The sequence below is a fragment of the Macaca mulatta genome, chromosome 7 (assembly GCF_049350105.2).
Source record: "Macaca mulatta isolate MMU2019108-1 chromosome 7, T2T-MMU8v2.0, whole genome shotgun sequence".
In the NCBI taxonomy this organism is placed as follows: domain Eukaryota; kingdom Metazoa; phylum Chordata; class Mammalia; order Primates; family Cercopithecidae; genus Macaca; species Macaca mulatta.
The window spans coordinates 1247973-1270665 of NC_133412.1; the positions used below are offsets into that span (position 1 = coordinate 1247973).

The following is a 22693-nucleotide window of genomic DNA, read 5'->3' on the forward strand; positions in this document are numbered from 1 at the left end:
GCAGGGAAAGGGATTTAAAAAAAAAAAAAAAGCAAACAACAACAACAAAAACCCCACAAAAAAGCAAACAACAAATAAACAAAAAACAGAGGAGGAAGTCGGCTGTGACTACTTCCAGGAAGGGACTCAAAGAGGCAATTAGAAATTTTATTTGCTTTGCAACTGTGGGTTTTCCAGCCTGCTTCCTTTCTAAAGTGTATTACTTTGTTTTTGGTTCATGAAGTTATCCCTTTCTGTTTTCTGGAACAGCTATGTATTTTCTTTATCTATCATCTATCTACCTGCCTATCATCTATCTATTTACTATCTATCTTTTCTACCTTTCACTATCAAGAGCTTGGGTCAAGCAGGATAGAATTGCAGTGTATGTTCACTCTACCATTTAAAACAAGAACTCTCGTAGGCATTCTCCATCATATCACAAACCTGAGCTTTCTAAAACAGGGTATGGCAAACTACCAGGCATGGGCCATGTCTGACCCAGTCTGCATTTGTAAGTAAAGTTGTACTGGGACACAGCCACATACATGTGTTATATGACATCTCTGGCTGTTTTTATGGTACAATGGAAGAGCTAAATCATTAACAGAGAGACCATATGGCTTGGAAAACTTAAAACGTTTAACATTTAGCCCTTTGCAGAAAATATTTTCTGACTCTTGTTTTAAAAGATCTTTGTTTAGAATGCTACCTATTGCCTTCTGGATAGAATCACAACTCTTTACCACAATAGACACAGCTTGAACCCTGCTTCTATATCCAGCCTCATTTATTATTTCCACTTCTCCTTTTTTTCCTCGTGGCCATGCTGATGGATTGTCAGCTTCCCAGATGTGCGAGAATCTCTCGTCCCTTCCTGACATTCTCATGCTCTCCCTCTGCCTCTAGAGAACTTCCTGTCCCATCTCTCATGACAAATCCCTTCTTCAGCCCCTTTGTTCCTTCCTTAAGGATACCCGTTTGGCTCTATTTTGGGTGACATGCTCCTTCTGCATCTCCCAGAGTCATCCTGTGTCTGTCAGCTACTGCATTTCTTTGCATCTCTGTCTCATATATCACCAAATCTGCCTAAGCTTTAATGAGTCACTGCATGACAACTTCAGATTCCACCAGCATTGTCCCCACTAACCACCAGGCTTAGACATTTGTCGAGTATGCTCAGAGTTGTGGGGTAGTAGCAGTAACCAGCCGGGGAGCATCATCTCTTACATCAGAATCAAATCTGTAGATCTCTGCCATTCATAAGTATTTGGAGTTTAAAATTAGCATAAAGATTTTCCTTAAAATAAGAACAAATGGCTAGAATAGGCTTTTGAAACGTATGATTTTTCCTCTGGTTCATTTCGGTGTTCAGTATTCAGACATGAATCTAAACACAACTCTGCTCTTAGTAGCTGTGTGACCCTGGGAAAGTCGCTCAATCTCCCTCTGCTAAATTGTGTTGTGTGAATAATGAGAAGAGAGTTGTTATTTGTATTTAGTGAATAATAACAAACAAAAAGCATTTAGCTTTCTGGAACCTGGCATGTAGATCCTCATGAAATACCAGCTCTGTTGATAAAACTAGATGAAAAGGAGCTTTCAAAGTCAACAACAACATCATGCAGTGAAGGACATAGATGAGAAGCTGCTGCTGCAGCCTGGAGCTCCTGGGGGCCCGTTTTGTCCGTGATTTAGCAGGAATGCACTACCTTTCCACGAGGAGACACTGCCCACAGAAACCAAGGCCATTCTTTGAAGACAAACATGTTGTAATAGTGTTTACATTGTGTAATTGTATAATATAAATAATAATTATTACCAATGTAAAATTGTTTACATTATTATGTTATGACTATTGTACAGACCTTTATACCTAGATACTCTGAAGTTGGTGGTCTGTGAGTGGCATTGAGTGATGACTGACACACTCTGACCTGGGATAGAACAACACGTGCCCCTGCAGTTTGCTGAATTTCAGGGCATCACCACCTTTTTTCAAGAGTGTGTTTTCCTATCCTCTAGAGTTTTGCCTACTTAAGCCAATGGCTCCAAGGATGAGAAGGTAAAAAAGCCTTTTATTTTTGGGGGGGGGGCGGAGCCAAGAGAAAAAATCACATTTCAAACTGTCTTGTGCTAGTCACTGGAAAATTAGAAGTGAACACACTCCCCTCCCAGCCCAATCACAGCTACTAAATAACCAAGATCTCCTGCAGGTGCCTTGGCTCTGTGAGCCTGGAGTTGCTGGCTGGTACTGGGCAGCAGGCAGCAGAGCTGGTCCCATTTCTCCATGCTTTCCCCATGCTGTGGGGGACACAGGCACATTGAATAACCTGGGTCCTGGCCTGGTGCTGGCTGGGAAGATATTTGATGTCAGGTTCATAGTGGACTTCTGAGTTGAAAAGAGAGTATGGGTCACCCAGCCCCACTTACTCATTTTACAAAGAATGAAAATGGGGCTCTATTCCAGACATGAGAGTACACATTGTACGACTGTGCAGGCTTGCTGCACTTGTATCCGCTCAGCACACACTTACTGAGTGCCGAGTGTCTCCAGCATGAGAGGGGCTCTAGTCCCTGGGGTTCCACCCTCCACAGACAACAGCAGCACTTCGAGGGACAGAGGTGCAAAGAACAAGGTGGGGGCCCTTCTGTTGGAGAGGCAGCTAGGGAGGGTCCTTATAAGAAGTGACAGCTGAGCTGTTCTCTGAAGGGTGAAGCTGAATTACTTGAAGTTTAGGACAAAGGAGTGTCTGGGGAAGTGGAGCCTATGAGCCAAACGCATAATGACTTGTCCAGAGAAGTGTAACAAGTTCCATATTGTTTCTATGCCAAATATGAACAGGAATCAACATAGGAAAGAGCAGGATCCTGGAGCCAGGGCCTTGGATTTCACTCGCTGGCAACGGGAATGTTCACTGTGAATTTTGGGGGTCAAAACATTAACGTGTTTTCTCTTATCTCCAATTCTCTGTGTCTCTTTCTGTCTCTCTCTCTCTCTCCCTTATCTTTAATTTTTGTATTATCCTAAGAACACACAGATGTATCAGACATGGGGATTAGCAGCTTGCCTCTTTCTGGATGACTTCAGGGGAGCACTTTGGCCTATGTGAGCTTATTTACAATAATTCAAGAATCTTGCAAAAAAAAGTCATGGTAGCAGAGGTTAGAAAATCTCCTAGTATTTCTTCTGATACTTTGAATTTATGATTAATATGTTTAATCTTCATCTTCTGAAAAGTCACCAGATGCACAGTGAGACCATAAAGGGGTTCTGTTTCTGTGGTTTGTGTCTTCAACAGTCGGTGGTTTTGCAGCAACAGCATTGCATGTGGGTTTTAGGCTGATGATGCTCAACAGTGGACAATTCTCTTCACCTGCCTGGGCCCCACTGCCCACCCTTCCATACAGTGCAGGGTCACAGCTGAGTTCTCCAAGACACCTCGCAGGATCTCAGCTTCTGAACTGTCAAGTGTCTTCTAGGTGAGGCTTAGTCTCATAGCCTTTGTGGCTTCCTCCAGGTAACACTTGGTTTTTTGACCTAAGCCTGGTATTTGTGTGACACAAGTGTGAATGTGCTCCCTGTGGCAGCGCTGAGGAAGGATTCAGTCATCATAGATGCTGAAACGCAAACACAGTGTGTTTTTTTCCATCATCTCCAGTCCTGTATTATTTTTACACATCAGCCCATTTGAAAAAGAAAACAAGGCCGGGCGCGGTGGCTCAAGCCTGTAATACCAGCACTTTGGGAGGCCGAGACGGGCGGATCACGAGGTCAGGAGATCGAGAAACGATCCCGGCTAACACGGTGAAACCCCATCTCTACTAAAAAAATACAAAAAAATAGCCGGGCGAGGTGGCGGGCGCCTGTAGTCCCAGCTACTCGGGAGGCTGAGGCAGGAGAATGGCGTAAACCCGGGAGGCGGAGCTTGCAGTGAGCTGAGATCCGGCCACTGCACTCCAGCCTGGGTGACAGAGCAAGACTCCGTCTCAAAAAAAAAAAAAAAAAAAAAAAAAAGAAGACAAAAAAGCCTCCTGTTAGAATTAAATCCCTTCTGAAGATAAAGGGTATCTTTTAAATCTTTAATTTTGTTTATAGTCACATTTGCTCCCAGTGCTGGCCAGGATCCACTAGAGGGCAGACACACCCGTGTGTATTTGTGTGGTGCTGGCTGAGTGGTAATAAGAACAGTCCCTGCCAGGATCCACTAGGGGGCAGAGACACCCGTGTGTATTTGTGTGGCGCTGACTGAGTGGTAATATCAGTGCCTGCCAGCACCCACTAGAGGGCAGACACACCCGTGTGTATTTGTGTGGTGCTTGCTGAGTGGTAATAACAGTGCCTGCCAGTACCCACTAGAGGGCAGGCACACCCAGGTGTATTTGTGTGGTGCTTGCTGAGTGGTAATAAGAACAGCACCTGCCAGCATCCACTGGAGGGGAGACACACCCACGTGTATTTGTGCCGGCTTGCCAAGTGGTAATAAGAACAGTGCCTGCCAGCATCCACTAGAGGGCACACACACCCGGGTGTATTTGTGTGGTGCTTGCTGAGTGGTAACAAAAACAGTGCCTACCAGGAACCACTAGAGGGCAGGCACACCCCTGTGTATTTGTGTGGCACTTGCTGAGTGGTAACAAGAACAGTGCCTACCAGGAACCACTAGGGGGCAGAGACAACCCTGTCTATCTGTGCAGCACTTGCTGAGTGGTAATAAGAACAGTGCCTGCCAGCATCCACTAGAGGGCAAACACCCGCGTGTATTTGTGTGGCTCTTCCTGAGTAGCAATAAGAACAGTGCCTGCAGGATCCACCACAGGGCAGACACACCTGTGTGTATTTGTGTGGCACTTGCTGAGTGGCAATAAGAACAGTGCCTGCCAGCATCCACTAGAGGGCAGGCACACGCGTGTGTATTTGTGCCGCACTTGCTGAGTGGTAATAAGAACAGTGCCTGCCAGCATCCACTAGAGGGCACACACACCCGTGTGTATTTGTGTGACACTTGCTGAGTGGTAATAAGAACAGTGCCTGGCAGCATCCACTAGAGGGCACACACACCCGTGTGTATTTGTGTGGCGCTTGCTGAGTGGTAATAAGAACAGTGCCTGGCAGCATCCACTAGAGGGCACACACACCCGTGTGTATTTGTGTGACGCTTGCTGAGTGGTAATAAGAACAGTGCCTGGCAGCATCCACTAGAGGGCACACACACCCGTGTGTATTTGTGTGGCGCTTGCTGAGTGGTAATAAGAACAGTGCCTGCCAGCATCCACTAGAGGGCACACACACCCGTGTGTATTTGTGTGACACTTGCTGAGTGGTAATAAGAACAGTGCCTGCCAGCATCCACTAGAGGGCAGACACACCAGGGTGTATTTGTGCAGCACTTGCTGAGTGGTAATAAGAACAGTGCCTGCCAGGAATCACTAGGGGGCAGAGACAACCCTGTCTATTTGTGCAGCACTTGCTGAGTGGTAATAAGAACAGTGCCTGCCAGCATCCACTAGAGGGCAGACACCCGCGTGTATTTGTGTGGCTCTTCCTGAGTAGCAATAAGAACAGTGCCTGCAGGATCCACCACAGGGCAGACACACCTGTGTGTATTTGTGTGGCACTTGCTGAGTGGCAATAAGAACAGTGCCTGCCAGCATCCACTAGAGGGCAGGCACACGCGTGTGTATTTGTGCCGCACTTGCTGAGTGGTAATAAGAACAGTGCCTGCCAGCATCCACTAGAGGGCAGACACACCCGTGTGTATTTGTGTGACACTTGCTGAGTGGTAATAAGAACAGTGCCTGGCAGCATCCACTAGAGGGCACACACACACGTGTGTATTTGTGCCGCACTTGCTGAGTGGTAATAAGAACAGTGCCTGCCAGCATCCACTAGAGGGCACACACACCCGTGTGTATTTGTGTGACACTTGCTGAGTGGTAATAAGAACAGTGCCTGGCAGCATCCACTAGAGGGCACACACACCCGTGTGTATTTGTGTGGCGCTTGCTGAGTGGTAATAAGAACAGTGCCTGCCAGCATCCACTAGAGGGCACACACACCCGTGTGTATTTGTGTGACGCTTGCTGAGTGGTAATAAGAACAGTGCCTGGCAGCATCCACTAGAGGGCACACACACCCGTGTGTATTTGTGTGACGCTTGCTGAGTGGTAATAAGAACAGTGCCTGGCAGCATCCACTAGAGGGCACACACACCCGTGTGTATTTGTGTGACGCTTGCTGAGTGGTAATAAGAACAGTGCCTGGCAGCATCCACTAGAGGGCACACACACACGTGTGTATTTGTGTGGCGCTTGCTGAGTGGTAATAAGAACAGTGCCTGCCAGCATCCACTAGAGGGCACACACACCCGTGTGTATTTGTGTGACGCTTGCTGAGTGGTAATAAGAACAGTGCCTGCCAGCATCCACTAGAGGGCACACACACCCGTGTGTATTTGTGTGACGCTTGCTGAGTAGTAATAAGAACAGTGCCTGGCAGCATCCACTAGAGGGCACACACACCCGTGTGTATTTGTGTGGCGCTTGCTGAGTGGTAATAAGAACAGTGCCTGCCAGCATCCACTAGAGGGCACACACACCCGTGTGTATTTGTGTGACACTTGCTGAGTGGTAATAAGAACAGTGCCTGCCAGCATCCACTAGAGGGCACACACACCAGGGTGTATTTGTGCAGCACTTGCTGAGTGGTAATAAGAACAGTGCCTGCCAGCATCCACTAGAGGGCACACACACCAGGGTGTATTTGTGCAGCACTTGCTGAGTGGTAATAAGAACAGTGCCTGCCAGCATCCACTAGAGGGCACACACACCAGGGTGTATTTGTGCAGCACTTGCTGAGTGGTAATAAGAACAGTGCCTGCCAGCATCCACTAGAGGGCACACACACCAGGGTGTATTTGTGCAGCACTTGCTGAGTGGTAATAAGAACAGTGCCTGCCAGCATCCACTAGAGGGCAGACACACCAGGGTGTATTTGTGCAGCACTTGCTGAGTGGTAATAAGAACAGTGCCTGCCAGGAACCACTAGGGGGCAGAGACAACCCTGTCTATCTGTGCAGCACTTGCTGAGTGGTAATAAGAACAGTGCCTGCCAGCATCCACTAGAGGGCAGACACCCGCGTGTATTTGTGTGGCTCTTCCTGAGTAGCAATAAGAACAGTGCCTGCAGGATCCACCACAGGGCAGACACACCTGTGTGTATTTGTGTGGCACTTGCTGAGTGGCAATAAGAACAGTGCCTGCCAGCATCCACTAGAGGGCAGGCACACGCGTGTGTATTTGTGCCGCACTTGCTGAGTGGTAATAAGAACAGTGCCTGCCAGCATCCACTAGAGGGCACACACACCAGGGTGTATTTGTGCAGCACTTGCTGAGTGGTAATAAGAACAGTGCCTGCCAGCACCCACTAGGGGGCACACACACCCGTGTGTATTTGTGTGACACTTGCTGAGTGGTAATAAGAACAGTGCCTGCCAGCACCCACTAGAGGGCAGACACACCAGGGTGTATTTGTGCAGCACTTGCTGAGTGGTAATAAGAACAGTGCCTGCCAGGAACCACTAGGGGGCAGAGACAACCCTGTCTATTTGTGCAGCACTTGCTGAGTGGTAATAAGAACAGTGCCTGCCAGCATCCACTAGAGGGCAAACACCCGCGTGTATTTGTGTGGCTCTTCCTGAGTAGCAATAAGAACAGTGCCTGCCAGGATCCACCACAGGGCAGACACACCTGTGTGTATTTGTGTGGCACTTGCTGAGTGGCAATAAGAACAGTGCCTGCCAGTATCCACTAGAGGGCAGGCACACGCGTGTGTATTTGTGCGGCACTTGCTGAGTGGTAATAAGAACAGTGCCTGCCAGGATCCACTATAGGGCAGACACACTCGTGTGTATTTGTGTGGCACTTGCTGAGTGGTAATAAAAACACTGGAGTCAACCTCCAGTGCCCAGGCCAGTGGCAGCAAGTAAGAAAACCTCGGTTTCCGTATCTGCATCAGCTACACAGTGCTCGCACACAGGAGGCATCAGCCAGTTTTCTCAGTTAAAGAGACAGAAACAAAATGTGTCCTCACTACTTTCTGAATGTACCATGTTATCTAATGTTTTAACTTAATTGAATGAATAAACTCCTTATGCGTCTGGACACATGCACGGAAAATTCACAAACACAAAAACACAAAATACAATATTTTGCCAAAAGAAAATGTCTTTGATACGTAAATTTCACTTTTTTCTATCTTTTAGTGATTTTAAAGTAATGAAATTGAGAAGTCTGTGCCTGTAAAAGACTTTTTAAAGAGCATGGTATTTCTCCATTTTGAAAAAAAAATGGCAAAATATCTTCTACTATAGATAGAAGTTAATTGGCTGAGAGTAATAAACAGAAGATTAAGAAATGACTTTTATCCCCTGCTATTTTGTCAAGGGCTACAGTGAATTACACACCCTGGCTTGGGTTTGCACACTACGTGCTGAAAGCCAGCAGTCATGCAGGCCATGCTCTCCCACACTTAGAAAAAAAAGCCCATGAGAAAGAGCTCCATAAAGTTCACACAGAATGACCTCCAGCAAGACCTGGGAAATGCTCAGTTCCACAAAATACCTGTGTCCAAATCCTTTCAGCGCACAGCTCTGGCATCAGGTTCCCGTGAGGACAGACCCCAAGATGGATTTCTGGTTGGAGGCTGCTGCCAGAGGAGACAATGTGACCACAGATGGCTCATGCTGCTCCCATGCTGCAGGGACCAGTGACTTGGGGGTCCTGCTCAATGTCCTGTTGGGGAACTGCAGAGATTCACCCCAGCTGGGTGGACTCTGCTGTCTCCTGTCAAGAAGCTCCTCAGTTTACCTTGCTTTTTCCTTTTTAAAACTCTCTGGTGTTTTCCCCTCCAGCGGGGGCTGCATCTCACCTTAGAAGAAAAGATTTTCCAGCCGGGCGCGGTGGCTCACGCCTGGAATCCCAGCACTTTGGGAGGCCAAGGTGGGCGGATCATGAGGTCAGGAGATCGAGATCATCCTGGCTAACATGGTGAAACCCTGTTTCTACTAAAAAGATAAAAAAAATTAGCCTGGCGTGGTGGCGGACACCTGTAGTCACAGTTACTTGGAAAGCTGAGGCAGGATGTTGGCTCCCTACAAGCTCTATCTCCCAAGTTCATGCCATTCTCCTTAAGATTGTGTACCTTAAGAGCTGGTGGGGGCCGAGCCTCTTGATCCACCACGCCTGGCCCACGTTTGTCTTCTTTTGAGAAGTGCCTCTTCATGTCCTTGGCCCACTTTTTAATGGGGTTGTTTTTCTCTTATAAATTTGTTTAAGTTCCTTATAGATGCTGTATTAGACCTTCGTCAGATGCACAGTTTGTAAATATTTTCTCCTATTCTGTAAGTTGCCTGTTTACTTTGTTGGTAGTTTCTTTTGCTGTACAGAAGCTCTTTAGTTTAATTAGATCCCACTTGTCAATTTTTGCTTTCCTTGCAATTGCTTTTGGTGTCTTTGTCACGAAATCTTGGCCTGTTCTTATGTCCAGGATGGTATTGCCTAGGTTGTCTTCCAGGGTTTTTATATTTTTGGGTTTTCCACTTAAGTCTTTAATCCACCCTGAGTAGATTTTTGTGTATGGTGTAAGAAAGGGGTCCAGCCTCAATCTTCAGCACATGGCTAGCCAGTTATCCCAGGACCATTAATTGAATAGGGAGTCTTATCCCCATTGCTTGTTTTTGTCAGAAAAGCTGTGTTTCTAAGGCTTTGCCCAACATACTTTTAACTTTTGACACATCTTTTCCCCAGTCAATAGGCTCCAGGAAATGGGACAGGATTCTTGGAAATAAAGAGCTGACCCGGCCAGGCATGGTGGCTCATGCCTGTAATCCCAGCACTTTGGGAGGCCGAGGTGGGCGAATCACGAGGTCAGGAGATTGAGACCATCCTGTGAATGGTGAAACCCCGTCTCTACTAAAAATACAAAAAATTAGCCGGGCGTGGTGGCGGACGCCTGTAGTCCCAGCTACTCGGGAGGCTGAGGCGGGAGAATGGTATGAACCCAGGAGGCGGAGCTTGCAGTGAGCGGAGACTGCACCACTGCACTCCAGCCTGGGCCACAGGCGAGACTCCATCTCAAAAAAACAAAACAAAAAAAAGAGCTGACCCTGAGACAACACAGGTGAACACAGCCAACCTGCTGCATAAGAAGTAAACAAAATGTGTGTCTTTCATTCAATATTAAACAATGATAGACTGAGTATGTAAGCATGTTACCATCACAGGTATGGAAGTGCCTAACTATGACTTAAATTGTAGAGCCTCAGATTTTAGATCTGGAAGAGCCACGGGTTTTAATCCATGCTGGGAGAGGCTCAAGGTTACTCTGGAGAAACACGCAGTTTGGGGAGGCTGGAGACTGAGGGGTGGGCTCCCATTCCCCAGCTCCTTCAATGAGTCTGATCTGTTTTATAAATCAGTTTTTGGAAAATGATTCAAACAAGTCAACCCAATTCCCTATTATTTGGTCAAAGCCATCAGCCCTCAGGCTTCTTGCCACTGCAACTGTGGGCTCCCACTCTCCTCCTGCTCTCCTGCTCAGGTTGGGGTGGCCAAAGACCTTCTCTTTCCGGGGAGAGAGGTTAGGGAGGGACCATTTTTTGATTATTTGAGGGTGTGGTTCAGTTGTAAACAGTGTAAGTTTTAGAATTCGTGTTATTGTGATGGCGATGACCAACTGCAAAATATTTCCCATTTGCCTTGCAATAACAAGAGCATGTATTTTATGCAAGTGAAGTTTTTGGATCCTACTTATTTACTTTATTAAGAATAGTGACATTTGAGCAGAGAAGAGTTCTAATTTTGCATCAGAGTCAGAAGTGAAAATGAAAGGAACTGACCCATGAAGGAATAGGTATGAGCTGTTTACTTCATTCCTGCCCGTCCTGGTTGATGTTCAGCTCTGGCCCTGCATCCCACTTTCAAATGTGGTGGATGCCTCACCTAGGAAAGGCCATCCCCACGCTGGCTCCCTCTGCTCACCCGACTGTAGTTACTTCTCTTAATCCCCCATGAACGCTGTTTTCTAAGTTGGGTGTGTTTCCTGTAATAAAAAGGTATTGTTGCACCACTTATTGAAGACTTTTTGGATGCCATGCTAAGCATGTCATAGTCACGAGCTCATTGTACAAACTACCCTTTATAACACTCCTATGAATTTATATTCCCATACGAATTGATCTGAGGAAGTGGCATGCTGGAGAGATTAAGTAATTAAATGACAGCATACAGTTAATCACTGAAAGGATTTGGGTTTGGACCTGGATCTGTAATTCAAACACTCATGTCTATAATCACAAGTGTTGCCATATCATTTGCATTAGGATTTAGAATCTCTGCTGGCAGGCCTGGGAAGGCACATTGTAACCAATTAAAGGTAAATGCCACATTTAGTTTTGCACACAGTGCAGAACCACTGCACTGCCTCTCAGAGAATGCCAGGCGCTCCTGTTTGTCTCAGTGTCTCCAGCTTGAATTGCTTCACCCCTGGCTCTCGGCAATGCTGCTCCTCTCTCGTGCATGGATCACCTGTTCCTGGAATTCCTTTCTCCCCCTCTTAGGTTGCCACTTTACTGTAGCTTCCTGATCTAAGGTAAAGCTTTGATGCTGTGCATGTCCCAAAATGCCTGTGCACTATTCTCACACTGGGTTGACGGTTTACTTGGGTTTAAAATATATATATTTCTCTCAGAATGTGAAGGCCAAATTTCATTTTCTTATTATATCTAGAATTTCAGTGAAAAACTTCAGTGCTATTTTCGTTCTTGATTCTTTGCAGGTGATCTTTTCCTTTCACCTCTCTGGAAGCTTTTCAGATCTTTATCTCTGATGTTATCAAATTTCACAATAATGTGTTTAGTGTAGAAGAACTTTGAAATTCATTTTGAGGGGAACTCAATAGATCTTTTAAACCTGAAAATCATAAACTTTATTTCTGGAAAATGTTCTTGATTTTTGAGTTATAATTCACATACTACATTTTACTCATGTAAAGTGTTCAATTTAGCACTTTCTGGAAGTAGCACAGACTTCACCACTATTTAATTCTAACATATTTTCAGCACCCAAGAAAGAAACTGCATTTTCCATTTTTTCCTCCTCCAAACTCTGGCAATCATTCCTTTTTGAGGCTGAGTAATATTCCATTGTGTGGAAATACTTCATGTTATTTATTCGCTCATCAGTTGGTGGACGTTTGGGTTGTTTCTAGTTTTTGGCTATTATGGATAATGCTGCTGTACAAGTTTTTGTGTGGACATATGTTTTTAATTCTGTTCAGTATGAAGACTTGAATAGAGTTGATGGATCAAAGAGTAATTCTGTCTTTTTGAGGAACTGCCAGATTGTTTTCCAAAGCAGCTGTACCATTTAAATCCCATTGATTTCTTTTCTGACATTTTTATTCTTTCCGTCTGCTTTTATTTTTTGTGTGTGTGAAATTCTATTTTAAACTCTGAAGATGAATCAGGAAAATCAACGCGGCTTCTTTAACAAATTACAAGAAAATGATACACAGGAGATACAAGGGAAATGTATAAATTATATAGACTTAAAAACACATCAGCTAATCACAATGTATGAATTTTATTTGGGAATATAGACAGAACAGAATTGCCCATGTATTTCTTGTTGTTCTGAAGGACTATATATATACAGGGGTTTGTTATATTCATGTTTATTTACATATATGTTTAAAATTCTCCATATAAGGGTTTTAAAAATTCCATTGGAAGCCTTATGTTTTTTTTTTTTTTTTTTTTTTGAGACGGAGTCTCGCTCTGTCACCCAGGCTGGAGTGCAGTGGCCGGATCTCAGCTCACTGCAAGCTCCGCCTCCCGGGTTTACGCCATTCTCCGGCCTCAGCCTCCCCAGTAGCTGGGACTACAGGCGCCCGCCACCTCGCCCGGCTAGTTTTTTGTATTTCTTAATAGAGACGGGGTTTCACCGTGTTAGCCAGGATGGTCTCGATCTCCTGACCTCGTGATCCGCCCGTCTCGGCCTCCCAAAGTGCTGGGATTACAGGCTTGAGCCACCGCGCCCGGCCTGGAAGCCTTATGTTTTAAAATGTACTCAGAATTTGTTTTAATCAGGGATGTTAAGACCTGCAGACATGGAAGTGACTGTCCCATTCATACTCACAGATCCCTAGAAATAGGAGGCACAGGGATGCCCCAGGCAGAGGCAGAAGAGGGGAAGGCATGGGCAGGATCCTCTGCTGTGCTCTCTGTGGGACAGCAAGGGCAGGCAGGGCAGGCAGGCTTAGGCTGTCCAGCATTAATAGCTTCAGCAGGCTCTGGGGCATAGGGGCCATTTCTAGTTGCCTAGTACCTCACCCTGTGGTGATTAAGGAAGGGCGGTATTGTCTCCTACAGTATCAGAGCCAGATAAAGTAGGTGGTTAGGAGTATGGGTTCTGAATTGGTAGTTTAATTGGCTGGCCCTGGGAAAGGCAATCTTTTCCCAGTAAACACCAGATGACGCGAGCGTCAAGAAAACAGAAAATAAGAAAATACAATTAACGCATTATGTGTGCACAGATAGTCTTCTTTTGCTTCCCCAAAGGAAGAGTCCACAGGAGCCTGGCACTCCTGGACCTGAGGAAACCCTGAAAATGTTGGTATCTGCAGATCCTCTCCAAAAAGAGGTCGCCAATCTCCTAAGACTGCAAGCTGACCCCAGCATTCTGAGAGCCAAGAGGCAGAAAGAGTCTGCAGATCTCCCTGCTCAGTAAATTGGCTTTCACTAAATACTGTATTTGCATAAGCAGCATTATCCAGTGTCCTGGAGCCTAGAAAAGTTCTGTTTCAATATTGAAGAAAATAAATTGTTTCTTTTCCCGATGTCAGGGAGGAGCATTTGACTGCCAATGTGGACTGAGGGGTCTTGGGATCACAGTCTTCCCAATGTGCTTTGAACCGACCCTCTGTGTCTGCCTCACCATCTCCTCAGCTTACCTAGACACTTGGGAACCCTAACACAAGCTCTTCTAGGAGTCTGTGGTGTGGCTTAGCTGCCTCTGTAGGCATCTCTTGGGGTTAAACATTTTCCACTCTGCTCAGTCAGTGCCATCTGTTCTTTGGCTTCATCTTCAGAAGACCCTGAGCCCTTCCCCATCCTCCTTGCCCCACCCTCCACACCAAATGCGTGGCGCCCTTGAGGCCACAGGGTTGCTGCCATAGGATTTTGTATTGAGTGCTCTCATTCCAAGCAACTGTGAGAGATTTCTATGGCAGGGCCTCCGGGTTCCTGTCAAATTAAATTGTAGTTGAGTGTTGGGTGCTATTTAAGAAGCATCCCCCTGGCCGGGCGCGGTGGCTCACGCCTGTAATCCCAGCACTTTGGGAGGCCGAGACGGCCGGATCACAAGGTCAGGAGATCGAGACCATCCTGGCTAACACGGCGAAACCCCGTCTCTACTAAAAACACAAAAAATTAGCCGGGCGAGGTGGCGGCGCCTGTGGTCCCAGCTACTCAGGAGGCTGAGGCAGGAGAATGGCGGGAACCTGGGAGGCGGAGCTTGCAGTGAGCTGAGATCCGGCCACTGCACTCCAGCCTGGGCGACAGAGCGAGACTCCGTCTCAAAAAAAAAAAAAAAAAAAAAAAAAGAAGCATCCCCCTTTCTCCTTCCTAACAGAGCCCTGAATTATTCAGTCACATGGTTTGAAACATGGGGTGGGTGCTGGTTGACTTAACCAGCACTGTCTCACCCCGTGTCACAGTTATTGGTTCCAAAGTGGGTGCATAACTGAGGCTCATGCCAGGTGCCACACAGCACTCCCTTGGTCCCCCTAATGGACTTGGGGATGGGCAAGGGTCTGAGTTGTTCCAATTAGAGTCAAATACAAGTTGTGCTAGGTTGTTAGGAACAAGGGTGTTCTTGTTCGTGCTCCCTCTTTGGTGAAGAATGCAACCTCAGAAATTTTTCCTGGAGATTTCGCCACACGCAGAATTATTCTGACTTCACTGAAGGCAGAGCAGAAAATTGGGAAGAGACTGAGTCCTGGTAGCATCCATGAGCTTCTGTGCTCAGATTCACCCTGAAGTCTGGCCTGCTTCTGAACTACGCACCTGAGTCAATAAATTCCCTTGTATTTAAAGTCAAATTGAGCTGGATTTTTAGTTACTTGCACCTGCAGGTGTTCTGTGACGCTGGTACTGTGAGTTTGCATCTGAGAATATTTACAGTGTTTCTCTCATGGTTGAGTCAATCATCTCAAGGATGCTCTGAGGGTAAAAAGAACGATGAATTGTGAAGCAGTGAATTGTGCTGCCAGGCACAATTCATTGGACAATAGAAAGCCTCATTTCCTGGGCAGTAGAAAGTTTCATTGTACATAAATTACATATCTTGTTTCTGTCTCAATCTCTTATTTTTTCATATGCAAAGGAAGTAAGGAAATCCAAATAAGTCCAGCAGCTAATATGCCTCTCAGACATGATCCAAAACAGAATTGAATTATGTAAGCCTTGTTAAAATTCATCATCATCATTCATATTTCTGAATATTTAAATTAGAAATTCTGAAAAAGTAGTTTGTTTCAGAGGTAGTTTGTATGTATGTAGGTATTTTTTCAGGATCAAAAGTTTATTTTTTATTATCTAATTGAGTTTAATTTACATATAATAAAATTTAGTAATTTTAAGTGTACAAATCAATGCATTTTGACAAATATACATATTGTCATGTACACAACACTACCATTAAAATACATTTCATTACCCCCAAAATTCCCTTGCATGCTGCTGTAGTCAGTGACCCTTGCCCCACACCACAGCTCCTGGCAGTTGCTTTCTTTCACTCTAGTTTTGTCTGTCTTAGAATATGATACAGGCCACGTGCAATGACTCAAGTCTGTAATCCTAGCACTAGATTGAGAAGCGGGGATCACTTGAGCCCAGGAACTTGAGACCAGCCTGGGCAACATGGCAAAATCCCATCTCTAAAAAAAAAAAAAATACACACACACACAAATTAACCAGGTGTGGTGGCACACCCCTTTGGTCCCAACCCCTTTGGTCCCAGATACTCAGGAGGCTGAAGAATCACCTGAGCCTGGGAGGTCAAGGCTGCGGTGATCTGTGATCACATCACTGCACTCCAGCTTTGGTGATACAGTGAGATGTTATCTCAAAAAAGAAGTATTTGATATAAATGGAATCATATAGAATATTCTCTTATACCTAGTTTCTTTTATGTATTCTAATACCTTTGAGATATGTCCATGTGGTTTCCAGTGTTGGGCAGTAACCATTGTAGGAATATATTACAGCTTATCTATTCTTCAGTGATAGGCTATTTTAAAAATATTTGGCTATTAAGAAGAAAGTTGTTATGAATACTTATATTCAGGCCTTTGTGTCAACAGATTTTCACTTCTCTTGGTTGAAAACTTAGGAGGAATTATTATTTTTTTAAGTTATGGATTTTTAAATGATTGTCAGTTGTCAGTTACTTTAAAGAAATGTAAATTCTTAAATTTAAAAGTTTAGGATGTCTGACTACCCTGACAAAACCAAGCAATGGGGAAAGGATTTCCTATTTAATAAATGGTGTTGGGAAAACTGGCTAGCCATATGCAGAAAACTGAAACTAGACCCCTTCCTTACACCTTATACAAAAATTAACTCAAGATGGATTAAAGACTTAAACATAAGACCTAAAACCATAAAAACCCTAGAAGAAAACCTAGGCAATATCGTTCAGGACATACGCATGGGCAGAGACTTCATGACTAAAACGCCAAAAGCAACGACAACAAAAGCCAAAATTTACAAATGGGATCTAATTAAACTAAAGAGCTTCTGCACAGCAAAAGAAACTCTCATCAGAGTGAATGGGCAACCTACAGAATGGGAGAAAATGTTTGCAATCTATCCATTGGACAAAGGGCTAATATCCAGAATCTACAAGGAACTTAAACAAATATACAAGGAGAAAAAAAAAACATCAAGAAGCGGATGAAGGATATGAACAGACACTTCTCAAAAGAAGACATTTATGTGGCCAATAAACATATGAACAAAAGCTCATCATTACTGGTCATTAGATAAATGCAAATCAAAACCACAATGAGATACCAACTCATGCTAGTTAGAATGGCGATCATTAAAAAGTCAGGAAACAACAGATGCTGGAGAGGATGTGGAGAAATAGGAACGCTTTTACACAGTTGGTGAGAGTGTAAATTAGTTCAACCATTGTGGAAGACAGTGTGGCAATTCCTCAAGGATCTAGAACCAGAAATACCATTTGATCCAGCAATCCCATTACTGGGTATATACCCAAAGGATTATAAATCATTCTACTATAAAGACACATGCACACGTATGTTTACTGCAGCACTATTCACAATAGCAAAGACTGGGAACCAACCCAAATGCCCATCAATGATAGACTAAATAAAGAAAATGTGGCACATATACATCATGGAATACTACGCAGTCATAAAAAAGGATAAGTTCATGTTCTTTGCAGGGACATGATGAAGCTGGAAACCATCATTCTTGGCAAACTAACACAGGAACAGAAAAGCAAACACCGCATGTTCTCACTCATAAGTGGGAGTTGAACAATGAGAACACATGGACACAGGGAAGGGAACATCACACACGGGGGCCTGTTGCAGGGTCAGGGCCTAGGGGAAGGACGGCATTAGGAGAAATACCTAACATAGATGACAGGTTGACAGGTGCAGCAAACCACCATGGCACGTGTATACCTGTGTAACAAACCTGCACGTTCTGCTCATGTATCCCAGAACTTAGGGTATTAAAAAAAAAAAAAAGTCACAGGATGTTTGTGATAGTATCTGTTACACTGATGTTGACATCACACATGGCTATTTGGAGACTCCAAGTGAAATTTCTTGCAGTTCTCAGTGCCAGGAAAATACGTATTTCTGGATAAAAACTCAAAAATTTTAGAAAAACATCCAAGTTTCATAGTCTAGAGCTCTAACACTGGAATCTTCCAAATTTAAGGATTAATGATTTACCTAAATCTAAAAATAGTAGGTTGCAGATGTATTTAAACAGTGTGCCTAGGTAGTATGTTTATATATTAAGATTAAAATGGTCTTCTAAAGTTTATTAATTCTAATATAACTTTTATTGTTTCATGTATACATATCTTTCTGATTCCCAGGATAATTTAAACAATTAATCTAAGCAACTATTAACTTAGTTCTAGATTGGGATATCTATTTATGCATTTGAAGCTTTAGATATGTATTTCAAATCAGAAATGTGTGCTGGTCATGGAAAGTTGTGACTTAGAGCCTCAGGTAAGTTTTTTTTCATGTGAACATACTGCTTCTAATTGTTGTTATGCCCAGAGCAGACAATTAATAAATACCCTTGGAACTGAATGAGTGATTAACTGCAAATATCACAATACATCTTCTTAGCGGGCATGATAATTAGACATATTTAGTTCTTGCTGTGACCTAAGAAAGGAATTCTTTTCATTAAATGTTTAATGTCTCACCCTGTTAATACAGCCGGAGTTACTGATTCAGTTTGATGTGAATTCAGTCTTATAAAAGACCCATCATTATAACCTGCACTTATGCTTCCTATAGTATTGGAACTTCCAACTTGTATACAAAATAGATATGCTTCATATTCTTAAAAAACACAAGAAATCTCCCTTTATTCATAATAAACACAGAATTAGGTATTCTATTAAACTGAACAATAGAACTCACTGGGAGTGACCGCATAAACTATATCACGAATTGTCCAAGTGTCTGGAAAGGTCAGTGGGCCATTTCGCTCCATGCTGTGCCATAAGCCAAGCACGAGGGTTGTCAGTGACTCACTGCGTGGGTCACCCAGGGCACGTGGTGCTGAGGCTGTCAAAGAGCAAGATGGGGCTGCATCTAAACTCAGGCCTCTGCTAAGTGTCCGAACTCGGGCAAGATGCTAAAGACTTTAGAGACGTTTCCTTTTCTATGATTGGGGTTATAACACTCACCCTGTCAGGTTCTCGTGTGCGTTGACAAGGCCAGCACATGACACACCAGGGGCAGAGCTGGATGGGAACCTTCTTCCTCAGACATCAGGGTCCTCATGAGCATCAACAAAATAAAGAGAGCAGGAGAGCAGGAGAGCAGGAGAGCAGGAGAGCAGGAGAGCAGGGGAGCAGGGGAGCACGGGAGCAGGGAATCTCCAGCTGTGTCGGGACTGCAGCAGGGACTCAGCAACAATCAGTCTCTTTCTCTTGTTTCATCCAAATCATATATTTTAAAAAAATAGATGGGGTTATCATGGATGTTTATATTGATTCCTGGGATCAGACAAATATACCTTTCCTTGTCATGCTGTTTTCTCTTCCCAGATGGTTTGAAGAGCTTTGTTTTGGACTTGATATTCCTGGAGTGCATTTTTTTTTCTAATTAGTTCAGTCTTGACCCTGAGCCATCACCCCTCCAGAGTGGCAGGACATTCCACTCCACCATTGTTGGGGTGCCACAATTTCACTACTAATCAAAGGCTCCTTGGTTGCTGAAAAGTGGGAGACGTACCTCTAATAATCAGTCTAGATTGTCACTGCTCACTTCCTCATTTTCCAATTCCACAGGGGCCCCCCAAAGCCCGGAAGGTCTCATTTCGGGTGTCTTATAGACCATGGGAACCAGGAAACACTGGGAACCCTAGGGCCAGCACCCACCTCATTTGCACCTTGTCTCTGTTTCCATCACCCTCTAGGTATTGCCACAGAGCAGTGTTGAGACCCACTGGAGATCTGACTGCTCCCAGCCTGGGAAACTACCTTCTCTCCCTCCACTGATATCACATTTCTACTTTCCACCCCACAGAAATCCTTGAATAAATCACAAAAGGGATTGGTAGTTACCTGGTGTGAAGCAGAGCTGAGCCAAAGGATGAAGCAATATTGCAATGGACTCTGTCATTGATATCACTAGTTCACAAATCTGTTACCACTATGGTCAAATTTTTATATTCACTTTAAAATTATAACTCATTCTGCTCATTGTATTCAAGGCAACATCTACCCTAAAATATACTCAGGCATTAATTTATGCTTTTCTGTTTACAATGAGAATTCATAAGCATAGTGAGGTAGCAATTACATTTTTTTAAATTGAAGGCAAAACAGAAGACACATACACATACATCAGTGAAACAGAAAAGAGAGCCCAGAAACAGACTGAAATACAGCCAGCTGATCTCTGACAAAGGAGCAAAGGCAATTCAATGGAGAGAGGAGAGTCTTTTTAACAAACGGTGCTGGAACAAATGGACATCCATGTGTAAAAAAAAAAAAAATGAATCTATAAACAGACCTTAACACCTTTTACAAAAGTTAATGCAAAGTAGATATTAAATCAATATATGAAATGCAAAATTTTCAAACTCCTAGAAGATAACATAAGGAAAAACTCTAGATAACCTCGGATTTGGTGATTCTTATTCTTTTAGATACAACACCAAAAGCATTATCCACGAAGAAAAATATTGGGAAGTTGAACTTTAACATAAAAAAACTTTTGTTTTGTGAAAGATACTGTTAAGAGAATAAAAAGACAAGCCAGAGACTGTGAGAAAATATTTGCAAAATATATCTAAGGATTCATATCTGAAATATGCAAAGAACTCTTAAAACTCAGTAAGAAAACAAACAACCCAATTAAAAATGGGTAAAAGCTGAACAGATATGCAGATGGAAATTAAGTATATGAAAAGATGCTCTGTATAATGTCTTATTAGGAATTGCCAATTAAGACAACAGTAAGATACCACTACATACCTATTAGAATGGCCAAAATCCACAAGCCCAAAAACAGCAAATGCTGGTGAGGATGTGGAGCAACAGAAACTCGCATTCATTGCTGTGGGCATTATGTGACATTTTGGAAAAGGGAAAATTACATAGATAGCAAAATAATCAGTGGTTGACAGGGGTTGGGGAGAGGAAAGGATGGATGGACAGAGAGCCTTGGCTGTTTAGGGCAGTGAGACCACTGTGTGCGATTTCACAACGGTGGACCCACGACAGTGTGCAGATGCCCACACCCATTGAATGCAGACCACAAAAAGGTATTAATTACATAAACCATAAACTTTCATAATGAAATAAATGTTTTTTAAAAGAAGATAGTGTTGTTCAGTTACTGTCTACTTTCTGAAATGGAGATGGTGGAGCACTTCCATGGTTGTGAGGATAAAAATAGATTAGAGAATGTAATAACTAAAATAGGTGTATAAACATTGTTAAACTATTTTATTCTCATTTAAAAAACATGCCTTAGGCCGGGCGCGGTGGCTCAAGCCTGTAATCCCAGCCCTTTGGGAGGCCGAGGCGGGCGGATCACAAGGTCAGGAGATCGAGACCATCCTGGCTAACACGGTGAAACCCCGTCTCTACTAAAAACACAAAAAACTAGCCAGGCGAGGTGGCGGGCGCCTGTAGTCCCAGCTACTCGGGAGGCTGAGGCAGGAGAATGGCGTAAACCCAGGAGGTGGAGCTTGCAGTGAGCCGAGATCGCGCCACTGCACTCCAGCCTGGGCGACAGAGCGAGACTCCGTCTCAAAAAAAAAAAAAAAAAAAAATGCCTTAAATATATTTGTTATGCTTTACAATTGAGCAAGTAGTGCAAACACATTAATATAATTGTCCTCTAGCTCCACTCAGAAGTCAGGACTGCAGGGCTTCAGTGCAGGACCGCACAGCTCCACCTGCACCTGCCAAATGCAACAACCTCTTTCAGTGTCATTAAAATATTTCAATAGGAGGATTGAGTTTAGATCCAACCTGTGTTTTCTCCTCTGGAAAACAAAGGTTTTTTTGAAACAAAGAAGGTCTTTACCGTCTTCATCCGAAATGCTGAGGCATCTGCAATGTCTGCTGTAAGTGACACCAGGCTCTCCTCTGAAATCTAGCAATGGGAAAATAGACTGTAGATTCTGCTTTCAGAAAGCGGGGAATAAGAACTAAGGCGAAATGCCATGTCCTCATTCATAAACATCCTATTTTACAAATTCCACAGGTTTAGTTATTTTGGGATTAATATGGGCCTATATTAAAGTGCATTTATTAATTTAGCATGAATTGTTCAAATGCATTCTGGATCCTGAGCTGACATCCAGCAATGCTGAGTGTGTGCCTGTGTGAGTCACCAGCACTGATGAGCCTCAGGTTATTGTATTTATAAAATGAAGGGGCTTAGGCTTGCTCTGATTTTTTTAAAAACCATTTTTAACAGTAAAAACTGTTTTTCTTGCTACATAAAAATGTACAAGAAAAACTCAAACATTACTAATGATAAATTATAATTTTATTAATATAAATATTTTTGTGAGCTCAATTTATATGACTTAGTTATTATAAAAGAAATGAGCAAGGCCAGGCGCGGTGGCTCAAACCTGTAATCCCAGCGCTTTGGGAGGCCGAGACGGGCGGATCATGAGGTCAGGAGATCAAGACCATCCTGGCTAACACGGTGAAACCCCGTCTCTACTAGCCGGACGAGGTGGCGGGCGCCTGTAGTCCCAGCTACTTGGGAGGCTGAGGTAGGAGAATGGCATGAACCCGGGAGGTGGAGCTTGCCATGAGCAGAGATGGGGCCACTGCACTCCAGCCTGGGCGACAGAGCGAGACTCCGTCTCAAAAAAAAAAAAAAGAAAGAAAGAAG

General features: G+C 44.0%; 1 protein-coding gene across 3 annotated transcripts in view; it reads right to left on the reverse strand.

Annotated features, from left to right (window-relative positions):
* LOC696282 (uncharacterized) overlaps positions 1 to 22693 on the reverse strand; it is a 65236-nt gene that overhangs the window by 33108 nt on the left and 9435 nt on the right. The window contains exons 4-6 of one of the 3 annotated variants that reach the window (XR_013395425.1): positions 22425 to 22664; positions 21869 to 21937; positions 20117 to 21743 (exon numbers count right to left, since the gene is read on the reverse strand). Coding sequence is in view for 1 of the 3 variants with exons in the window: in XM_077938882.1 (XP_077795008.1) it covers positions 19012 to 19050 (39 nt within the window). In the remaining 2 variants the exon portion in view is untranslated. Of the gene's footprint in view, positions 1 to 19011; positions 21744 to 21868; positions 21938 to 22424; positions 22665 to 22693 lie in introns of those variants that run through there. The other 2 variants (XR_013395428.1, XM_077938882.1) reach the window with 2 other exon arrangements.